The following is a 20,874-nucleotide window of genomic DNA, read 5'->3' on the forward strand; positions in this document are numbered from 1 at the left end:
TCTATGGGAGCTTAAAATTCATCAGTGGGTAACTAATTCTTAGGGAAGAATATAGGGCAACAAATAATGAGTATTCGGGTGTGTCTTCATTTAAGACTTTATGCCCAGATGTGAAAGAAAAAAACACTAACACAAAAAATAGAGAAAATTACCAAAACAAAAAACCTCTCAAGGATACACCACATAGTTCTTTGGCATCCAAGTTTAAAAAAAATTAGAAAAAAAAATCTGGTCTGCATTTAATACATGAGTATGTAACAGACCTCTTGTTCTAAGGTTTTTAAGATGGCAGTGTATCTGCAGTTCAAATTGAACACACTTACAAGTAAAAGCATTTATTTCAATCCTTATTCCAGGAAAGATCTGATTAGGATTGAAAAAAGATATAGGACTGGGGAGGGTTAATGCACTCTCTGCAATATAAATACTCAATATCAAAAAGGTTACCCTACAGACATTAAATTTAATATTAAATTCTCTTTATTTCTATAGTATCTGGAGATTATTTGAAGATTAAAAATCACAAGGCTCCACTACAAAAGGCTTCTGTCTGAAAGACAGGTTTACAGACTATGGAGAGATGGAAATAAAGAAATTTTCAAACGAAAAGAAAGGCTTACTCTATCCAAATGATAATTCTTTTAGATTCCCCCTGCTTCAGAGTTCCAAAGTTAGTCATTCTTGATATTTTCAACTCTCCTTTTTCTCTCATTAAGTCTTCATAAGGCTCATCTGTATTACCTCCACTAGAGTGAGATTGTCTGTAAAAATAATTTTAGGTAGCAATTTTTAAACACTAACAGACTCAATAAACATCTTTGATTCAGCACAAGTTTAAGAAGCACTATACAAAGGCATAGTCACAATATTTAGAAAGACGAAGGTGAGAGAGCTAACTTTTTCCCAGCAACTTATACTTCCAAGGCAATTGGATTACCTTTCCTAATTTAAGCAGCAACAAGCTTTTGTCAGTAGCACAGTAAAGCAGCATAAAACTTTGGACACAAGATTGAAATGATTGAAAAGTTAGCTAATCTTTGCTGAAGAGCTGAGTCAAACAGTGACTGAAGCCCTTATGTATCTTCCTGCGAGCTGAAAAAAGACACAACAAAGAGCAGCTCCTTAGCAAAAGTCATGTGTAGAACTGGAGCTTAAGTGATAAAATTACTAGACTGGAAGTGTTTTAACCCAAGCACTTGCGTCTTCTGCTTATTGCTCCAATCTGAAAACAGCAAACTGAAGAAATTAAAAAACACATGAAAACCAAAAAGCACCCTTGAAAACTTCAATCACACATACTACCAAAAAAAATATCTGTGAAACCAGTCACATGCTCTTTCCAGTCTGAAACACTGACCACAGCTCTAACCTCCTTCTACCTGTAGAAACAATTTTTTAAAATTGCTTTTATGTTGCAATTAAGAAACCATTTAGATGGAGCAGCATGGAAATAACTCGGAAATATTTTAATAATCTCACCAATATTTACACACCCTAAGTATTCCTGAGTTATCTAACATACTGAAGTAGAAAATGAATGCAGCTGCTCTTCATTAGTTACATCAAATTACTAGCCAAGCCCACTAGATGTCTCCCCTTGCAGCTTAAGCTGCCTCAACTTTTTGATATGGTAGGATGTACACTAAGCCTGAGAAATCAACCCTAAGGTCTACTTTTGTAATTTGGCTTTAGTAATAATTTTCTGTATAAAATCCATCATTAAAAACAGGTCCAACTGAAAAAATATGTGAACAATTTGTACTGTTTTGCAAAATGATGTCAAGACTTCAAGTTTCATCTAGGTACAATTTAAATCTATTTTATCTGTTATCTTTAGTGAAAAGATCTTATTTCATTCCTTGTAGATTCCTTGAAGATGTGTACTGCCCTTAGCTTTATTTCCTGGAGATGTCCCAAAGGCAAGTTCTCCCAAAGACTATGTTTGAAAGATAATCACAATGTTCTTTTGCTCTCCCCTTTGGACTTTGCAATTGGTTGACAATTTATTTTTGGCCTGCAGAATCAGACTCTGTAATCCTACCAAGGCCTTAGCATGGCAAGTGATAGATTTTACAGGTAATAGCCCTATTTATTTAGGTGGTATTTGTTTTTCACAGGACAGACACTTAAATTCACAGGTCAAACTTCAGATCTTTGCTGCAGAACTGCTACTTCCTAGTTGCCATTTTACATCTGCAAAGCTGATTATTTCACCAAGTTTTACTGCTTCTCCCTAAACATCATCTACTTTTTCCAACCTCTTCTGCAATCTCTCCTGATCCTCACATCACATATGTCATCTAAAGTGCCTGCAGAACCTCTCAGTTGGATACTTGCAAGTCCAACAAATCTCTATTATTCAGATTATTTGACTGTTCCATTTAGGACAGATACCTCAGCAATCACTATAACTTAAGCAAAATGGATTAAAGAAACATTCATTTTATATCAGTCTTACTGAGAATGGTTTTGAACAGTCAAGTCCCCAACTAAAAGAGCACAGATAGAGGAAACAAGGTAAGAGCATGAGCTTGGCATTTTTCTAATAAAGCCATGCAAAACTCCTACCCTGCCAAGCAATATCCCCGAGCTTAGCTGCTACTAATTTTGCTTCTCTAGTAAGTACAGATGTCCTCACCTTCTGGAAAGGGGGGGGAAACAAAAAAAAAAGCAAGGGCCATATAATAACACCCTGTGATTTTTCCAATGATCTATCATGCCTTCTAGACACCTAGGGAATAATTCCCACTATTTCTCATTTAACAGATAAAATGAAATGTAAGCTGCATAATTACACTACATCTCTAATTGTTATAAAGAGAACAAAATAATGAATATTACCCATCCTCGCTGACTGGCACTAGGCAGAGAGCTCTCCAAATATAACATGACTGACTGCTTTCCACCACAATTGTATTCACTAGATCATGTCTACGAGGTGAATAGCCATCAGGAAGTCTCAAGGAATCCAAAGTGAAAAATATACTCTCATCTACTGTCCCAGTTCTTCCACAGATGCTGGAAATGCGAACCTGTAATAGTTTGTATTCAGTGTTACTTGATAATATCTGCTTAAGCTGACAGACATAATAGCATTGCGTATTGTTGTCCCGTGAAACAGGCCCTCTAGCATTAACAAAGCTGCATTCTGAACTTTCAGTTATTCACAGGGGATAAACCTAGATCTGTAACCTGTGCTTGTCTTTAGATTTAAAATCATAAAGAAAAACAAGTACTTCAGATAAGCATTAGGTTCCACTTAAGTGCATATTACAATATGTACATTTGCCTTAATTACGATACCTCTCTTGTGACAGATCAACTTACCTAATTTATACTTCAGTATAGAAGGCACAAGAGAAGAAATATTTTCCTATGCTTGACATGCAAATATTCAATATATACAGTTAAGACAAAGAAAATAAACCATTAACCTAATATATGCATTACTAGAGTGAATAGATACTTCCACTAAAAAAGAGGACAATGGTTGTCTTTAAGCCAAAACACTTGGAAAAATTAAACATAATTAATTCCACAGTCATGACTTCTTAAAAAGTTTGAAAATCCACACATCCTCATTACAATCAATAGTAAGCATTCAAATCAACAACTGATAATAAGTTAGTTACTCTTTCTGTTCAAACCAAAATGTGTATGCTTTTTCAAAAAGCCTTGATATTCTAGAAACAATCCTACAAATGGATAAATTGATACATTTTATCTTTTGATTAAAGATGTATAACAGAAGATCTACCAATATTCCTAACTTAAACCAATTTCAAAACCCCACTTCACACAAGATTCCTCTTGCCAAAAACAACGTGCAAAATGTTTACCTTGTTTACTTGCTTATATCTCAAAGGCCTTACAGCAACTGCTTCACTCTTCCATGTTGTCAAATTAATAAAATACTTTGCTTGCACCCAATCACCTTCATAGGGTTTGAAATCTATATAAAATGGAACATTTCTTAAGTTTAATTACTACTGATACTATTTAATTACTATTGATATATCGATTTACATTACTCTCCTACAGAACTAGCTTAAGTTAAGTAAAATCCAGGAAAATGCATTATTCAGATCCACTGACTCCAAACTTCACTTTGCAGTTCCTCTCCCCATAGGTTAGGCCAAATTACATAAGAGATGCTGGTGGAAAAATACACCTGTTTTCTTCACCCATGTATGGGTATTTCACTGCACACACTATTAGAACTTACTCGGGATCTCAACGGCAAGTCTATCAGAAGATATTTCTATTGTACATATGAATATATTAAGAAAGAGGAAACAAGAAAGCCCCTACACACCTTCCCAGACGTCTTCCTTTGCAAAGTAAGTATTCTGATTAATATAGCCACCATGCTTAGAGAGAGAGGTAATACTGCCAATTAATGTTTTGTTATGTAGTTCAGAGGCATCAAAAGTAGGACTGAAGTCTTCTTGTGTATCCTGGATGGTGTCTATCTATTAATACAAAAATAACCCCAACATTTAAACAGCTGATACTTAGAATTACATGTTAAACATATATTCCTACAATAAATATCAGGATTTCAATTCTTTATGGTAGCAAAGCTTCTTATTAGACAATTATTTAGTCACTGTAGCTGTTACTTTTTGTACACAAAAACAATGAGTAGTAAACAGTAAGTAACTTCTTTAAAAAATCTGCTGTATGCTGCAATGCTGACAACTACTATAATTACATGCTGATTTTTCAAATCTTTCTCTGGCTTCCCTTGCTTTAGGTCTGCTTAAGAATTTTCTTCATATTGACAAGAGAATCACCCTCAGCAATGCGACTGTACACAAGCAGACCTAGAGCTAATCACTATTTCAGAAAGCAAAAAATATGTTTCTAAGATAGTGTTTATAAACACTTTTTCAGACTGATCCTCAGTTGTTCTTCAATAATTTGAATAGGAAAACCCCTAGAGCTGCTTCTCACAGACTCTCTATAGCACCACCTCAAATCTAAATTTACAGAAGTCTGGTCTAATCTGAACTGGACTACGGTCCTAATTTTTATATGATTTGTTTTGTTGAACATAACGCATACTACCATTTAAGATAGTAATAAATAGTCTATGTCTACCTCTACTTCAGAGTTTGCAAACCCTACAGTTAGACTACATATACTTAGCTATTGTTTAGTCAATACAGTGATATTGCATTTAAAGAACTATCATTACCTGATATTCCTTTTCATAACATGAAAACTCACTGTAAAAAATATAATAATAATTAAAAAAATCTACGTTTTGCTCCAGTCTGACAGACATACCTTCACATTCACCAAGAATATCTGAGTTAATTGGAAGGAGATAGTACTCATGTTCAAGCATAATTTTGTACAGTATTTAATGATTATACTTGTCAGGAAGCTAAATTTTCTCCTCTGACGAGGAGTTTAAAAAGAGACTTAGCTCTTTGCTTCTGTCCCCCGAAAACACTACAATGTTTTTTCTTATCAAACTCAGAGTAAGTCAAGTTTGTGCCACTACATGGGAAGTAATTTAAGATATCAAAAACTACAGAATGAATTTAGGTTTTTATTCAAATACTTCAAACAGACTTTGAAGAAATGAGTTTTTTCTTCTTGCTCATTGAATCAAGACTGTTCTTGGACTTTGACTTTCTATGGAGTCCAGTCAGCTTTTGGCATAAACTCAGCTTTCAGCTTTTCACCCAGTCACAAACTACATTGCCAACAGTCTGAGATGCCCGTAGCATTATGCCTCACAAACAGGAATAAGATAAATCACTATACTTTTGAAAAAAAGACCTTTTGAAAATGCCATTATCTAGAACACACAGCAAAACATCCCACAACTGCTAAAACATTACACTTGTTTTGTAGATCCTTATGTAGTTTTTCAGCTGCCAGGTTTATGTATTTTGGAGCAACAACAATATTTCAACAGCATGGTGAAAGCTGTCAGTCAGAAGGAAAACAAGGAAGAAAAAATAAGGTTTAAACTAATCCATTGTCTGACTCTGTGGGTACTGTTTTACCAAACAGCATTGAGACTGCTTGTTGGACAAACAATATTTAGTTTTTATATAATAAATTAATTTCAATTAAAAAAAAAGAAACAAAAGGAAATAAGAAGAGACAGGTTATCTTACAAGACACTAGGTTTTTCATAACACTGGAGCCAGTAATACTTTAGAAACAAGACTTCTCTTTTACTTTCCTTCTGTGTTTCATTTTAGATCACACAATAAAACTCTCTCCCCACTAACAGTCTTTCTTCAGTTTTATTTAATCAATGAAACTGCATTGGTTTCAACATTAAATATGCTGAGAAAAAACTCCCCTCAAAATTTGTGACAAGGTATAATCAAGCTTGAAATAGATTTACAACTGAAGTGTTAAGCAAGCAAAGTATGGGTATCTCCATTTTTATTACTGTCTGTAACACTTAACTTGCCAATTTTTACAACAGGGAAATTTATGTTCTTACTTCTGTGCAAAAAGAGTAAACTTGCAGCCCCTGCTTTTATGTTCTTATGCATTCATATAACAGTAACATAAAACTGACTTTGAAACTCAGAAAAGTTATGCACGGATCTGGAGCAGCTATGACTAAAAAATTCTGATGCAATTATCTCAATCAGTAGTTTCATATCCCTTACACTACACCTATAATCAGAGAATCATTATTAAACATAATTTTAAAGGTGATGGAATAAAATAATTATAAAAAAAACTGAAAAAGAATTCATCCCCACTGGGTGAAGGGCTGGCAATTTCTCCTATTTTGTAGAATTTGTGAGGCCAGAACTATAGCAACTTCCAAAACAAAGCCTCAAGCTACTTACACAGACTACTATTTATCTTCACCTCTTACCCTGATAGCCTTCAGGCCACCCGATGTTTTATCCTCTTCCACTGTGGCAATAACTTCTTGTCCAATGGCCAGCAACATATTTTTTGTAACAACATCCTTTGTGAAGACTATCATGTCATCTATCATCCCATAATCATGGCAAAGTCTTGTCACTACTCCTTGTACTGTTTTCAATTCTTGATCACCTGCATCAAGAAGAAAAGCCCAAATCATGTATTTACAGAACTATGCAACAAGTTATGAATGCTACTAAAAGTGCTATCCCTTCTATCAAAAAACCAACTAAAAATAGCAACAGTTGCCAATTAATTACTTTTACACTTAAGTCTTGAAGTCTTATGGCAACTTATCATTTCAACTAATTAATAAAGGTAGTTAAATACAAACTATAGCGTAAAAAGCCACATTTTAAGCTGCATTAAAAAAAACCCCAACGACACAGAATATCTTGAGTTGGAAGGGACCTATGAGGATCATCGAGTCCAACTCCCTGCTCCTCACAGGACTACCTAAAACGAAACCACGAGTCAGAGCATCATCCAGATGCTTCTTGAACTCTGACAGGCTTGATGCCGTGACCGCTTCCTTGGGAAGCCTGTTCCAGTGACTGACTACCCTCGCAGTGTGGAGCCTTTTCCTAATGTCCAATCTGCATTTCCCTTGGTGCAGCTTCATTCCATTTCCTCATGTCCTATGGCTGCTCCCCAGAGAGAGGAGATCAGCACCTCCCCCTGCACTGCCCCCCTTGAGGAAGGTGTCAGCTGTGATGAGGTCGTGCCACAGCCTTCTCTTCTCCAAGTTGAAGAAGCCAAGTGACCTCAAACACTCCTTATAAGTCTGTCCCTTGAAGCCTTTCACCATCTTGCTCATCCTCCACTGGATACATCAAACCATTATAGTGTAATTCTTGTACTGAGGCATCCAAAACTGCCCACAATATTCAAGGGGAGGCCACACCAGCGCAGAGCAGAGTGGGACAATCACCTCTCTTGACTGGCTGGCGCTGCTTTGCCTGATGCCCCCCCAGACATGGTTGGCTCTCCTGGCTACCAGGGCACTGCTGACTCATTCAACTTGCCATCACCCAAATCCCCAGATCTTTTTCCACACAGCTGCTCTCCAGCCTCTCTGTAAGCCTGTCTTTTTCCCATTTAAGTTGGAAAAGACCTTTAAGATCAGGGAGTCGAACACTGCTGAGTTCAACATTAAACCATGTCCCTATGAGCCATATCCACACAGTTTTTAAACTGCTCTAGGAATGGGGACTCAACCACTTCCCTGGGCAGCCTGTTCCAATGTTTGATAACCCCTTCAGTGAAGAAAATTTTTCCTAATATCTAATTTATTCCTGACACGACCCAGGTTGCCATTGGCCTTCTTGGCCACCTGGGCACACAGCTGGCTCCACGTTCAGCTGCTGCTGACCAGCACTCCCCGGTCCTTTTCCACTGGGCCTCTTTCCAGCCACTCTGCCCCAAGCCTGTAGCTCTGCACGGGGTTGTTGTGACCCAAGTGCAGGACTTAGTACTTAAACGTGTTCAACTTCATGCAACTAGCCTTAGCCCATTGATCCAGTCTGTCCAGATCCCTCTGCAGAGCCTTCCTACCCTCCAGCAGATCAATGCTCCCATCCAGCTTGGGGTCATCTGCAAACTGACCGAGGTGCCCTCGATCCTTTGGTCCAGGTCATCGGTGAAGAAAATATCCACAGCCTTTCCCTCATCCACTAAGTGGGTCACCTTGTCCTAGAAGGAGACGAGGTTGAACAAGTAGGACCTGTGTCTCATAAATCCATGCTGGCTGGGCCTAATCCCCTAGTGTTCTGCATATGCCACATGATGGCACTTATGATGATCTGATCCATAACCTTCCCTGGCACCGAGGTCAGGATGGCAGGCCCGTAGTCCTCCAGATCATCCTTCCCTTCCTGTAGATAAATATCAGATTTGCTAACTTCCCACGTACTGGGACCCCCTTGCTTAGCCAGGACTGCTGGCAAATGATGGAAAGTGGCTTGGTGAGCTTTCCTGCCAGCTCCCTCAGTGCCCTGGGGTGGATCCTGTCCAGTCTTGTAGGTCTGCGTGTGTCCAAGTGTTGTAACAGGTCACTGCCCATTTGCCTTTGGATTATTGGGGCTTCATTCTGCTCCCGGTCCCTGTCTTCCAGCTCAGTGGGCACTGGTCTTGCTATTAAAGACTGAGGCAAAGAAGGCATTAAGTACCTCAGCCTTTTCCTCATCCTTTATCACTGTTTCCCTCTAAGCTAAGGCTTCTCTTTAGCTCTCCTTTTGTTGCTATCATATTTACAGAAACTTTTTAGTTGGGTTTTGGCTTTTTTAATTTTCTCCAAGCATAATAACCTCATGGTACCCTTGCAGTCATCTTGAGTTGCCTGCCCCTTCTTCCAAAAGTCAAGCTCTCTTATTTTTTTCCCCAAGCTCCAGCCAAAGCTAAAGAGCTACTTCCAAAAGCTCTGGGGCATCAACTATTTTCAAAATTTTCCATAGTAAAAGAAAGTTCTCAGCACACTTTGTATGGCAAATCTAACATATTTAAGATTTCTATACTGAAAAAGCAGGAAGAATAAACAAGCTGTACAAAATAATTCTTCATTTTTAAAAAAAACATAGTTAATACACTTCTGAACTCAGATGTGGTGTTGTTTTCCTAGAACCATAGGAGTTTCTAGTTTTTTGGATTATAAGTACTATCTCCTAATGTATCACACAAACATTCAATCAACTGCATTGCACTGCAACTTCAGGCTTAAAGCTGAACTGAAATACGCTAGTTTAGGCTTTAAACACTTTATTAGCTACACTCACAATCAAGAAAAAAGGAAAGTAATCTTTTTTTGCTTTGAGTATTCATAAATACGAAAAGGCATTTTTTGCTCCATTGAACAATCCTATTAAAAGCACCTGAAATGTCTACCATTTTGGAATATGAAAGAATACACCATCATCTCCATTCTACAGCCCACGTAAAATGAAGTTTTATTTATTAAGACAGTAGCACAAGGGAAAACCCAAAGCATCCACCACAACACTCCTCCTACACCGCATTCCATACTCTAAGCAGCCACAGTAACCTGTTCTATGCAGGAAACAGTGACAAACTACTTCTGGGAACACTCCCACATTTCTGTAGTCAAAACGCTGTCTTACAACCTTCTCGTTTCCTTTCTTAAGGAAACAGGTTCGCACTCAGCTCCACTCACGAGGCGGACGAGACCACCAGCGCCCCCACGGCTCTGAAGCTGCACCACAAACCCACAACCGGCCCAGGGACCCCTACCTGAGGTCGCCCATCTCTCATCTTCGTCACCTGCACGTCTCCAGAAGTAAGACAGCGCCTTAGAAAGGAGGCAGAACATCCCGGAGCAGCTCAGAGCAGAGCCAAAGCCTCCGGCAGCGCCTCCAGGAGCACACGGACGACGCTCGCACGCGACGCCGCCGACCGAGCTCTGCCCCCGCCGCGCCTCGAGCCCCGCGCCGCCGCGGCCAATCGCGCTGCGCACTCACGGTCACGTGGGAGCGCCCACGCGCCTCGGGCGCGCCCGTTCCCGCGGCTCCGAGGGGGCGGTGCCGCTGGATCCGGGAAGGGGCAGCTCTGGCGAGGGGAGGCGGTGTCTTTTTCCCCGTCATCACCGAGTGGTGGCACTGTCGGCAGGAGGGAGGGTGAGAGGGTCTTCATCATAGAATCATAGAATCAGCTGGGTTGGAAGGGACCTTCGAGATCATCAAGTCCAACCCTTGATCCACTACCGCTGTGGTTACTAGGCCATGGCACTAAGTGCCACATCCAGTCTCTTTTTAAAAATCTCCGGGGACGGAGAACCCACTACTTCCCTGGGCAGCCCATTCCAATGTCTAACCACCCTCTCCGTAAAGAAATTCTTTCTAATATCTAACCTAAAACTCCCCTGGCACAACTTGAGACCATGCCCTCTTGTCTTGCTGATGGTTGCCTGGGAAAAGAGACCAACCCCCACCTGGCTACAACCTCCTTTCAGGTAGTTGTAGAGAGTGTAGGGTTTCAGCTGGCAGGGCTGAGGGCATGTTAAAGGTGGTGTCACACGTGGTTACCACAGAAAAGCTTAAAGCAAAGTGGTGCGTGCAGCCCATTGCTTGCTCATGGTGCTGTTGCAAATTATGCTCATAGGCTGTGACACGGTTTCAGTAAGTGAGATGTCCTGACCAGGGAAAACCCACGGGCAGCCACTGGGCTGAGGGCTCTCTGTGCGCTTGTGTGGCCCTGGGAATGAGCCAGGCATGGAGCCCATCCGGTGTGATGAAATGGAGTGTGTGCAAGAGTTTGCGTGTGCAAATTGCACGTTATTGGATCACTATTCTCTCAAGAGCAGCCAGTGTCAAAATGATAGGGTAAGCTCTAGAACATGATAAACTTGCCTAACAGAAAAAAAAAAGTATTTTTGTCCTAATATCATAAATATAGGAGCTGCTGTGGTGCTAGAGGAAATAAAATTTTAGTGACTTGCTTAGCATCTCCATAGTTCATATTTTTACCAGTTCTCTTCACACAATACACTTCAGGTATCTTCTATAAGCCCCTTTTATATCTTTTTTAACAAATACTGTTTCACAAAGCATAGTTCTTGAGTTGATGAGCTCAGCATCCCAGTAGCTTCAATAGGAACTGCCACATAGGACTGCTAGAGGAGGTGGTTTCAGGAACTTGAGCAAGGCAGTGTATACTTTTATGGGAAATGGTGGCTGTTGCGGAAAGGCCAGAGTGATTCATTGCATTCTGTGTTTAAGTTCTGTCACTAAAGCAGCAGTTGTCTTTGGCAACTTTTTGGTTTCTATTTGTAGGGTTCACTCAGGATTATTTAGGCAAAGAAGGTCCAGGAATATATTTCAGATTGTTTAACACTTTATAGAGTTCTGTACAGTTCCTACAGGAGAATAAATTCTGGTTGCCAGTAACTGCACATGAGTTCCAGTGTCTCACTCTGAAGTAACTGAGATGATGCTACTGGGAGGAAAAATGTGTATGAGTATCTGTAGTCAGTGATGTTTTTAGAGAAGTGCTGAAAGAGTGATAGTCTCTTTTTGATACATTGATTTAAAGAATTTTAGGTACTCTTTTCTTTCACTAAGATTCCAGTGGAGTGCAGGCAGGGGACTGTTAGTTGTCAAAAATGTGACAGATGAAGAAATAGGGTTTTTTTGGAGAAGGGAAGTAGTTATACATGCAAAAATTCTCGCCTGAAGATTCCGTAACTTATAACAGACTTCCCAGGCTGTGCTTCTTGGTAATCTTATTGCAAGAGAATGTACTAGGCAGAAAACCCAGTATTCAGTCTGGATGTACTTTAAAATTGTACCATGATGTGTTTATGACATACATAAAACTAGAAGAATTTTAACAGCATACAATGAATAGTTTGCATGCTGATGAAACCTGTTCAAACTCTTCAAGTGATGATTCACGTGAAGGACTAAATCCAAAGAATTTTATAGTATACTGGGGGAGCAAGACATCCACTTGCAGCTATTGGACCTGCATTTTGCCCTTGGTTCAGTACATGCCCAAAGATATGAGCTAGGAAACAAGGACCAAAGAATCAGCTTCGGAGAAACAAAATACATTAAGGAGCGGCTTTTAAAAGAGCTGAAAATATTGAACAAGGGATACAGGTAATGAGCTAAAATAGTGTAATTAAATATTGTGTGAAAGAATAAAAATGTAGTGCAATAATAACTCATCAGAAAATGAAGACGGGCAGGACAGTAAACATAAATTTCACCTGAGCTTCAGGTGCTGGTCGCATTTCGATTTGGGAACATGAGTGTGAGCCTGGGTGCAGTGCTAGAGAAACTGGCCCAGGACAGAGTGCTTTTTTGTTAACTACTGATAGCAAAAAGTAGGACTAGGACACTTCACTTACGGTTGTCAATCTCTTTTTTATCTTTTGTGGTTACTGTGGAGGATGCTTGCGGTGCACAGCCTATGGCAAATGACCAAGTACCTGCTACAGCCGCTTCAGGCAGCTGAATTTGTTCAGTGATAATTTCTGTGATGGAAGTAAGTAGTTCTTCACAGCTGCTCACAATTTGATTTGATTTGATTGTCATGCTTTGAGATCTTTTGGCCTAACTTAGTATGAAACCACTTAATTTGTAAATCCTTTTCAGAAGCCTGTCGTGTTCTTTTGGAATTGTTCTACTTCCTGTAGTCTTTGTATAGGTTTCCTGTGCATTCTTTAGAATTAGGAGGAATCTCTTTGTGCAGCATGTTTGTACCTTATTTAGCATTATAAGCTTTTGAGTTGTGACTTGGGCTCTGGTACCAGATCTTGCCTTGTTGTGTATACACAAAAATGAGACTTCTTATGGAATCAGAAACATGAAACAAAGGGAACCTAAAATAAGGGCCCCTGAAAATATTTAGAATAGAAACTGCAGTGTGAAGTTCAAGTGTTTTTTGTTGATGCTGAGGCCAAGTGCAGAGAATACAGTAGTTGTGTGGTGAACCTCTGTGCAAAAAGGAAATGGAAAATACTGAGAAGTGCACAGGAAAGGGGGCAGGAAGAATTTCACCATAACCAGAGAAAATACTATAGTGCCACACTTGAGAGAGGGAACTTTCAGATACAATACTGGCTGAAACACTTGGAATGGTGAACAAAATGTTCTAGGGTTTGAACTCTGCTCTGTTCAGTGGTGGAGGACTTTATAAATTCTTTTTATTCAAAGAGATTAGATCAAGTAAATACCTGAATGTCTCACCAATTTTGTGCAAAAAAAAAAAAAAAAAGACCTTCTCCCTAAATTGGTCAAAAGGGTTAAAATATGATCCTCTTGTATCTATGGTAATTTGTGTTAGAATAAATCAGTACCTAGCATTCATCGATAAAGCTTGTTAGGTAAGCACTACCCATTTTCCATTAAACCATAGTCTTTGTAAAGTTACAGAAAATGGAAATAGTTGCATAGTATTTGCTCCATGAACAGAGGAACAGAAGGGCTTAGTTACTGAAGAACAGTTTTGCTTGACTACATAGTCTTTTTTTCCCCCTCTCCTTTTCTGACAGAGTTTACAGCTGTGTCTATTGCTGTGTATGGTGTAATAATTCCCTGTTTATTAGAATGTTACAGTTGTTTTAATAATTCTTTCAGTATTGGCTGACATTATGAGAAAATTAAAATCTACAGTCTGTACAAATTGAGAAGTTGCACTGTTCAGAAGTTTTTCTAGCATACTTTAAAGGTGATGCCCTTCAGAATACTGAAGATTTAATTGTGTCTTGGTTACAAGAGTGTTTAAAGTTTAGACAAAAGACCCTGTCATTGCTGTAGCTGTCAAGGTGCCAACATCTTCAAGATAAAAACATTCCCTTTTTTCTTTTTTTTTTTTTCTTTTCATTGCCTAATAAGCAGGAGGACTGGATCCAATGTACCCTGGCCATTGCATGTCACTGCTGCCTGCTAGATTTAAAATATGTTGTTTAGTCAGCTGGGTATTCTGTAAGTACGAATGACAGCACGATTGAAGTGTGCAGAGTTTATCTGAACACTCCAGAAGAGTAGGGTTAGTAGAAAAAGATGAAGTAGTGTTACACAGTGAAGAGAATAGTCTTGATAGATTTCTAACCTGTAACTTTTGAACCTCCTATCTTGTTGGGATGCTTGAATACTTGAATTTTTATCTGTGTTTTTTTTCTGAATACTGCATTGTAAGTATCTTTTGCTCTTTTGAAACAAGGACTAAGTTGTTGGATATTGGGATCACTTTCTGTTATAATAGCTAAAACTGGTAAACTGTGAGGAAGCTTTTATTTAAGATACTAAGTAAGGGGTAGTACTCAAATAAGAAAAGACACTTGAAACTTTTTTAATTTGTTGGTCTGATTTGGAAGCAGCCCTATGAGATGTAGTACAGTCATTTTCTAGTGTGTTCTGTTAATTAAAATTCAGGAGGCATTTTCCTGTTCCCTGGCTTAACTGAAGTTCTTGCTGTGCTTTTGTTCCATATCTGAATAGATGTTGTTGGAAGCCAAAGTGTAAGGGAGAACTTTTCAAAGCCGGCATGACTCACTGAACGGTGAGAATATCACAAAGTGTACAGGCAGCTGTGTTCACAAGGCTGTTTTAAACTGACAGTTAACTTTTCAGTGGAAGGTAAGCATGAAGGTTTTTAACTGTTGAAAAATCTGAAGTAACTTAATTCTAATATAATATACTCCTCAAGGTATTTGAACAGATTGGCAAGCTGTGAGGTGAACAAAAAAGGAGTGAGTGAACAAGAGAAATGATTGATACTGGGTAAATTAGAAACAGTTTGCTGTAGCTGAGTTATTGTGAGTATATGTGTTCATCGGACTCTTAGGGAAGTCTGTCATTTTAGATAGCTGATAAAAGGTGTTAAAATCAAATGGAACTTAATATTGAAACAATTTTAACTGTCTTTTCTGTCCCAGAGTTTAAAAAAAAAAAAGCTTTGGTTGTAGAGGTAGCCTCAAACTAAACATCTCTAAAAATGGTTCTTAGATCTTGAAATAAAAGTCTGTTGAGGTATCATAGGTATACAAACTTTCATTTTATTGCTGTTTATACTGTGTTATTATGAACTCTGGCTGTAGGATGTAATTTACTTATTGCATGCAAGTAAGCTGTTAGAAAGCTTGCGTATTTTGAAGTGTAAATACAGCTAATAGCTAAATATTGCTTTTCTTTATTTTATCATTAATAGACAAAAACTTAGTTGAGCACTGATCTGAGTATGTGAAGGAACTAAAGTATATATTTTTTCTCTTTCTTCATAATTTCCATGATTATTATTTAATTGCCTTTGTGAAGTGTTATGACCAGAGAAGAAGGTTACAGAGAAGAATTTAGCTATGACAGGATGCCAACTTTGGAGCGGGGAAAACAAGAGAATGGAAATTATATACCAGATATCAAATCCAGTGACCTTCAGCTGTCCAAAAGGCTGCATCCTTGCTTTAGTTACAGAACATGGATATTTTCTTTGCTGATGGGAGTAAGTACTTTAAATGACAGAAAATTTAAAAATGTAGCTGAGGTCTCAGAGCCCAGTATCTTTCTGTTTCACATCATTTGGGGACTTAGAATTTCATCAATGATAGTACTGAATGTAGATTTTTGTAAAGAAAAAAATATATTTAGCAAATTTGGAATGTAGTAATTCATTGACTACTGGTATTCTTTGGATATTTTTTCAGTAATCAGGGATGCTATATGAAGGCTTATTTTTATCTTTAATATTAATCATACAGCATAAGCAGAGAATAAGTGTGGTAGTGGTAAATATAGACCCATGTGTATGTATAAGCAGTGCCTTTTGGTAGAGTATATAAAGTATGCTGACCATATGCATTCTTTTAAGATATTTTTAACTATTAAATGTACTGTGGCTGCATGATAGCATTTTGGCATTAAAAATATATGTGGTACTTAATTGCCACATTCATGTTTCAGGGTTCAATAGCCATGTAATTATTTGGTGTAATAGTTGTGTAGTGAGGTATATGCTTTGTTTCTTACATGAATGTCACAGTGATTTGAATTTTTGTGTCACTGCTAGAATCACAGGACACTCATCTTGCATGTACATCATATGCTTCTCCATGTTCTGAGCCAAGTTAATTAAACTTCATTATAGCAATTAGAATTTGATCTTTTTCTGTCAGCTTGTGTGTTTTGAAGCATAATTTTTATTGAGTGAAAAGTGTCTCACTTTTAATATGGTAATTGCTTGTTTTTGCACAGTGAATAAAAGTACTGCCTTATTTTTGTGGAAACAGCTGAGCTTTTTTTCCTTTCTGCCAATCTGCAAAGCTTGGATTTCCTTTCAGATGTACTGTCACATGAAAAGAGAGCAAAAGAAGCACTGGCTTTCTTTGCATGACATTTTCTCAAACTTAATTGTCCAAAAGGACAACTGTCTGTAATTAGATTATTCTTTTTTACTGAGTTATTGTAAATGACTGGAGATGCTAACATTTAATGATCATTTCCTGAAGTCATATTATCAAAAAGAATGAATTTTATGGATAAATGAAAATGCAATTTTATTAATAACTAATCCAATCAATTCCAATTAGATTTTCCTCCCAAGTATTATAGGGGTTAATCTCCATCAACTCTTCTGAGGGACAGTGTCCAGAAAAGAAAGTCTGTACAGTGAGCAACATAAGTCATAGTGAACAGGACAGTCTACTTCAGGAAGCAGTTGCAAAGTGTAGAGTGACATCGAAGTGGCTGACAGTATAGGCTGGCTTTGTGCAGGAACAATTTGATGAGCTTCAAGCACAATTTCAGCTTGTGGTTTATAAATATTGCCCTTCCTGTCTGCCAGAATTCTGTGTGTGTGTGTGTGTGTTTATACACATGCATACGCTCTCCTTATTTTCTGTCATTATTTGACAAGGACTTTTTAAAGATCCTCCAATAATTTTCTACCATGAAGAAATGCCCAAATAAAACAAAAGAGCCATTCTGTCTCTTATCTTCTCCTGCCCCTTCAAAGAAATGCCTTCTCAGGGGAATGACAGGGAAAACAAAAAAATGTTAGTAGGAGACATTGATCATTTATTGCAATGTGTGTTACTGTCATAGTTATGAAATAAAAAGAAGAGTTATCAAGGGAACAGGAGGAGTTGAACATTTATGGGTGTGCTGCTGAATGAAAGGAGGAAGAGAGTTTGGAGGGATGCAGGAATATAGGTGGAAGAATCTTCATTAATGTATCCTAATACTATTTTTGTTGTTGTGTTCTAGTTGGCAATTGCGCAGCTGCCCATATGCATAATGAATGTTGGTGGAGTCAAGCAGAGAATGCAAAGTAGAGACTTATCTGAGGTTTCTGAAACATTTTTAGCACTGAACAGTGCATTTTTACCACTGAACTACCTTTTGAGTAGTTTTTTGAGGTATTTGCCAAGTCAGGGCAAAATGCTTGATTCTAACATGATTATATTGTTCAGTATTAGGTCTTGGTAACCAGGAAAACATCTTCTTCAGAACTCAGCATGTTTTGGTGCTTTTCTTCAAGTTTATTCACTCAAAACCTGCATTATTAAATGTCCATCAGTAGCTTAATTTGAAAGGGATTACTGGTTTTGACTAGTTGCTTTTTTAAAAGGTTTTATTCATATAAACGTATCTTATTTGTTGCTTTGCAGACTTGCCTCCTTATTACTTCTGGATTTTCACTATATCTGGGAAATATTTTTCCATCTGAAATGGATTATTTACGTTGTGCAGCAGGTTCAGTAAGCATTCTTAATTATTTGCTGTGACTTTGACAGCAGACTCAATAGTATATAATGTTTGTGGGTTTATGTCTTTTATTTTGTCTGTCTTTTTTTAATACTAACTTTCTTCTTGGAAGATTTAGTTCTGTTTAACTGTTCATTAAATGGATTTTCACCCCATGGTTAAAAGAGTAACAGTTGCCATAAAGACAACTGGTTTTTGCTACCATTTTTTGTTAATCAGCTCACCACTGGCATGTAATATTACTCTGTTTGAACAGTGTTTCTGTGCTTGATTTTAAGAAAATTTGCATTGCTATGTATTTGGGGAATTTCCTGGCTAAATGCTATCAGAATGTATTTCAGATTGTATTTCAAAGTATTAATTTTTCATTTTATTTTGCTATAGTATCTGAGTACTGAAGCAGAATAAAGTTTCTCTGTGAATGAGCTGTCACTTAGGTTTCCACTACAGGTGTTAAAATACCATTGAAGCAGTTTTTGAAGTTAATATACTCACAAGGATGTTATTCTCTGCAACAACAGTGTTAGTTACTGAGAAGTCTCTTTTTCTGCCTCAAATCCTGTCTCTTTGAGCTTTGTATTTATTGAAAATTTCCAAAGATCTGGTAGATGCAGACGATTATCATGTTGGGTTTGAAAGGCTTGCTGTGGGTGAAGGTGTGTACATTTGGGTGTCTGTACATCAGGAAGGTGTTAGAGCTCTTACTGCAGATAATGGAGTCAGTGCAGTTGGAAGAGCTTATAGGGCTGTAGAGCCAACTGGCCACAAAATGTCTAGTTTAGCATGAAGCTGAATTGCTCTCGACTTTTTTTAACCATGTTGAATAGTAGTAGTAGTAGTAGAGTCCTGTAGTGTTCTAGAGACTCTTGGGTATCCAGGACAAAAAAGGATGTTTTAATTCTGTTAAGTAAAGGTCATTTAGGTATTAAAGAAGTGCTTCGAAGAATTTTACGTGTCAATATTAATCTTGTTATAGTGTTCCATTGTCAAGCCCTCAGTGTTCAGATGTGGTGGGAAGATAATTGAAAATGTGGCATTTTTTGCACGTTCATTATTTGACATGGAAACATTTTTAATAATTTTAGTATGTATTTGTGTAAAATAGAGTTGGATCTGTAATGGAACCATATCTATTATGGTGAGGAACAGCTAAGGGATAGAGAAATTACTTTGTGAAACTTTTACTTACGCATGATTTTTCCATTTAGCTTTGCCCTTAAGTATGAAAACATAGTTCCTACTGAACACAGTGGAGATTCCAGGCACAATTCTTAAAGTGTAACTTGACTCAACAGATTTTCACAAAGTTCTTCAGAACTGTGTTGAGACTGGGCAAATTATAGCTTACTCAACCATGATGATGTCTGTTTAAAAGTGTGCAGGCCCAGTTTGGGAGTAGCACTGTTTTTTTTCCTGCTCAAGGATCCCAGGCCTTCTAGAGTTAATTTAAACTAACAAAGGCATGAAATGCCTCAAAAAAGACTTTCTTTTTTTCTTTTATTCATCATATTGTGCTGGGTAGTTAGTCAAAATTGAGAGATATGGAAGGTGTATTTAAACCTCCTGTAATCATCAGACACTGATTGTAATTAGTGAGCTCAGACAAGAGTGACACGTTTTCTTCAGAGTTTCTGATCTATTTGTCTAAGTTAACTAAAATATGAATTCAAACACATAAAATAAATCTATAGAAATATATATAACATTCTTTGTACAGAGTATCCCACTAGTCTTCTCTTTTAATTTTCCCAGTGTATTCCTTCAGCAGTTGTGAGCTTTGCTATAGCAAGGAATAAAATTAATGTGGTAAGTATGAGATTTTATTGTCAATTAACCCCCCTGTGGTTAAAATGAGAGAGAAACCTATTCTGAAACTTTTTTTTCAGATACCAAATTTTCAGATTCTGTTTGTCTCTACGTTTGCTGTTACAACAACGTGTTTAATTTGGTTTGGATGCAAACTTGTCCTCAATCCATCAGCTATAAATGTAAGTTACTAAAACAATTACTAATTGTACTATATTTATCTTTGTTAAAAAAAAGGTGGGGATGTGTGAGGTGGCTAGAGATCACATGTAATTACTTGGTCTGTGAGGAGACATCATCTAGCAGAAACTTTACATTTCTCTTTGCCCAGTGTCAGTTACTGCAATAATATTCATAAGACATCCTTGGTTATATGATTTTAATTCTTTTTGCTTGCCTATTGCTTGTCCATACTATGTCGTAGATTACTGAAGAAAGTAAATCAGAATAACTGTATGCAAAGCTGGCTCTGAAGCTTTTTTAAACTTTTCTGTCTTAGGAGTAATTCATGGTGCTGACTTGCTTTCCTCTTTGAAAGATACTCTTTCAATGAAACAGGCTCACTGTTTGGCATTTCCCTGCCAGCTGTTTTTGGTTACCCATGTGGTACAAAGAAGATGTAGAATACCATCTCTTTAACTGTTCTTTCATAATCATATGTATTTTCCCTTCCCATGGGAAACTGCAAGAAAGTAATACCAGATCTTTGAATCGCTGCTAGTAGTTTAAAAGCAGTAAGACTCATAAAAAGGATACGTTTATCCTAGTCAATTCACATTTAACACCCTCTCTCCTTTATAAAGGACCTGGGTAATTCCTCATTAATGTTACTCATATTGATATATATCTCCACAAAATAACTTTAGATAGATAAATGGAATGCAGGATACAAGCCATGCCCCTGTGACTTTGTGATGCCACTCTGGGAGGGTGCAGT

General features: G+C 37.8%; 2 protein-coding genes across 6 annotated transcripts in view; one reads left to right on the forward strand and one right to left on the reverse strand.

Annotated features, from left to right (window-relative positions):
- Nucleotides 1–10,340, reverse strand: part of MOV10L1 (Mov10 RISC complex RNA helicase like 1) — a 35,045-nt gene extending 24,705 nt beyond the window's left edge. The window contains exons 1-6 of one of the 2 annotated variants that reach the window (XM_017818255.1): nt 10,159–10,340; nt 6,863–7,047; nt 4,316–4,472; nt 3,840–3,952; nt 2,842–3,032; nt 621–761 (exon numbers count right to left, since the gene is read on the reverse strand). In XM_017818255.1, coding sequence (XP_017673744.1) covers nt 621–761; nt 2,842–3,032; nt 3,840–3,952; nt 4,316–4,472; nt 6,863–7,047; nt 10,159–10,237 — 866 coding nt within the window. In that variant the 5' untranslated portion in view covers nt 10,238–10,340. Of the gene's footprint in view, nt 1–620; nt 762–2,841; nt 3,033–3,839; nt 3,953–4,315; nt 4,473–6,862; nt 7,048–8,520; nt 8,542–10,158 lie in introns of those variants that run through there. The other variant, XM_017818256.1, reaches the window with a different exon arrangement.
- A 94-nt stretch (nt 10,341–10,434) lies between these two features.
- The window catches only part of MLC1 (megalencephalic leukoencephalopathy with subcortical cysts 1), a 20,102-nt gene continuing 9,662 nt past the window's right edge, over nt 10,435–20,874 (forward strand). Inside the window, exons 1-6 of one of the 4 annotated variants that reach the window (XM_017818262.1) lie at nt 10,435–10,541; nt 14,871–15,008; nt 15,687–15,870; nt 18,035–18,124; nt 19,884–19,937; nt 20,018–20,119. In XM_017818262.1, the coding sequence (XP_017673751.1) occupies nt 15,691–15,870; nt 18,035–18,124; nt 19,884–19,937; nt 20,018–20,119 (426 nt within the window). In that variant the 5' untranslated portion in view covers nt 10,435–10,541; nt 14,871–15,008; nt 15,687–15,690. Of the gene's footprint in view, nt 10,542–14,264; nt 14,355–14,448; nt 14,564–14,870; nt 15,009–15,686; nt 15,871–18,034; nt 18,125–19,883; nt 19,938–20,017; nt 20,120–20,874 lie in introns of those variants that run through there. The other 3 variants (XM_017818260.1, XM_017818261.1, XM_017818264.1) reach the window with 3 other exon arrangements.

Source organism: Lepidothrix coronata, unplaced genomic scaffold (genome assembly GCF_001604755.1).
Source record: "Lepidothrix coronata isolate B3197 unplaced genomic scaffold, Lepidothrix_coronata-1.0 Scaffold66, whole genome shotgun sequence".
In the NCBI taxonomy this organism is placed as follows: Eukaryota; Metazoa; Chordata; class Aves; order Passeriformes; family Pipridae; genus Lepidothrix; species Lepidothrix coronata.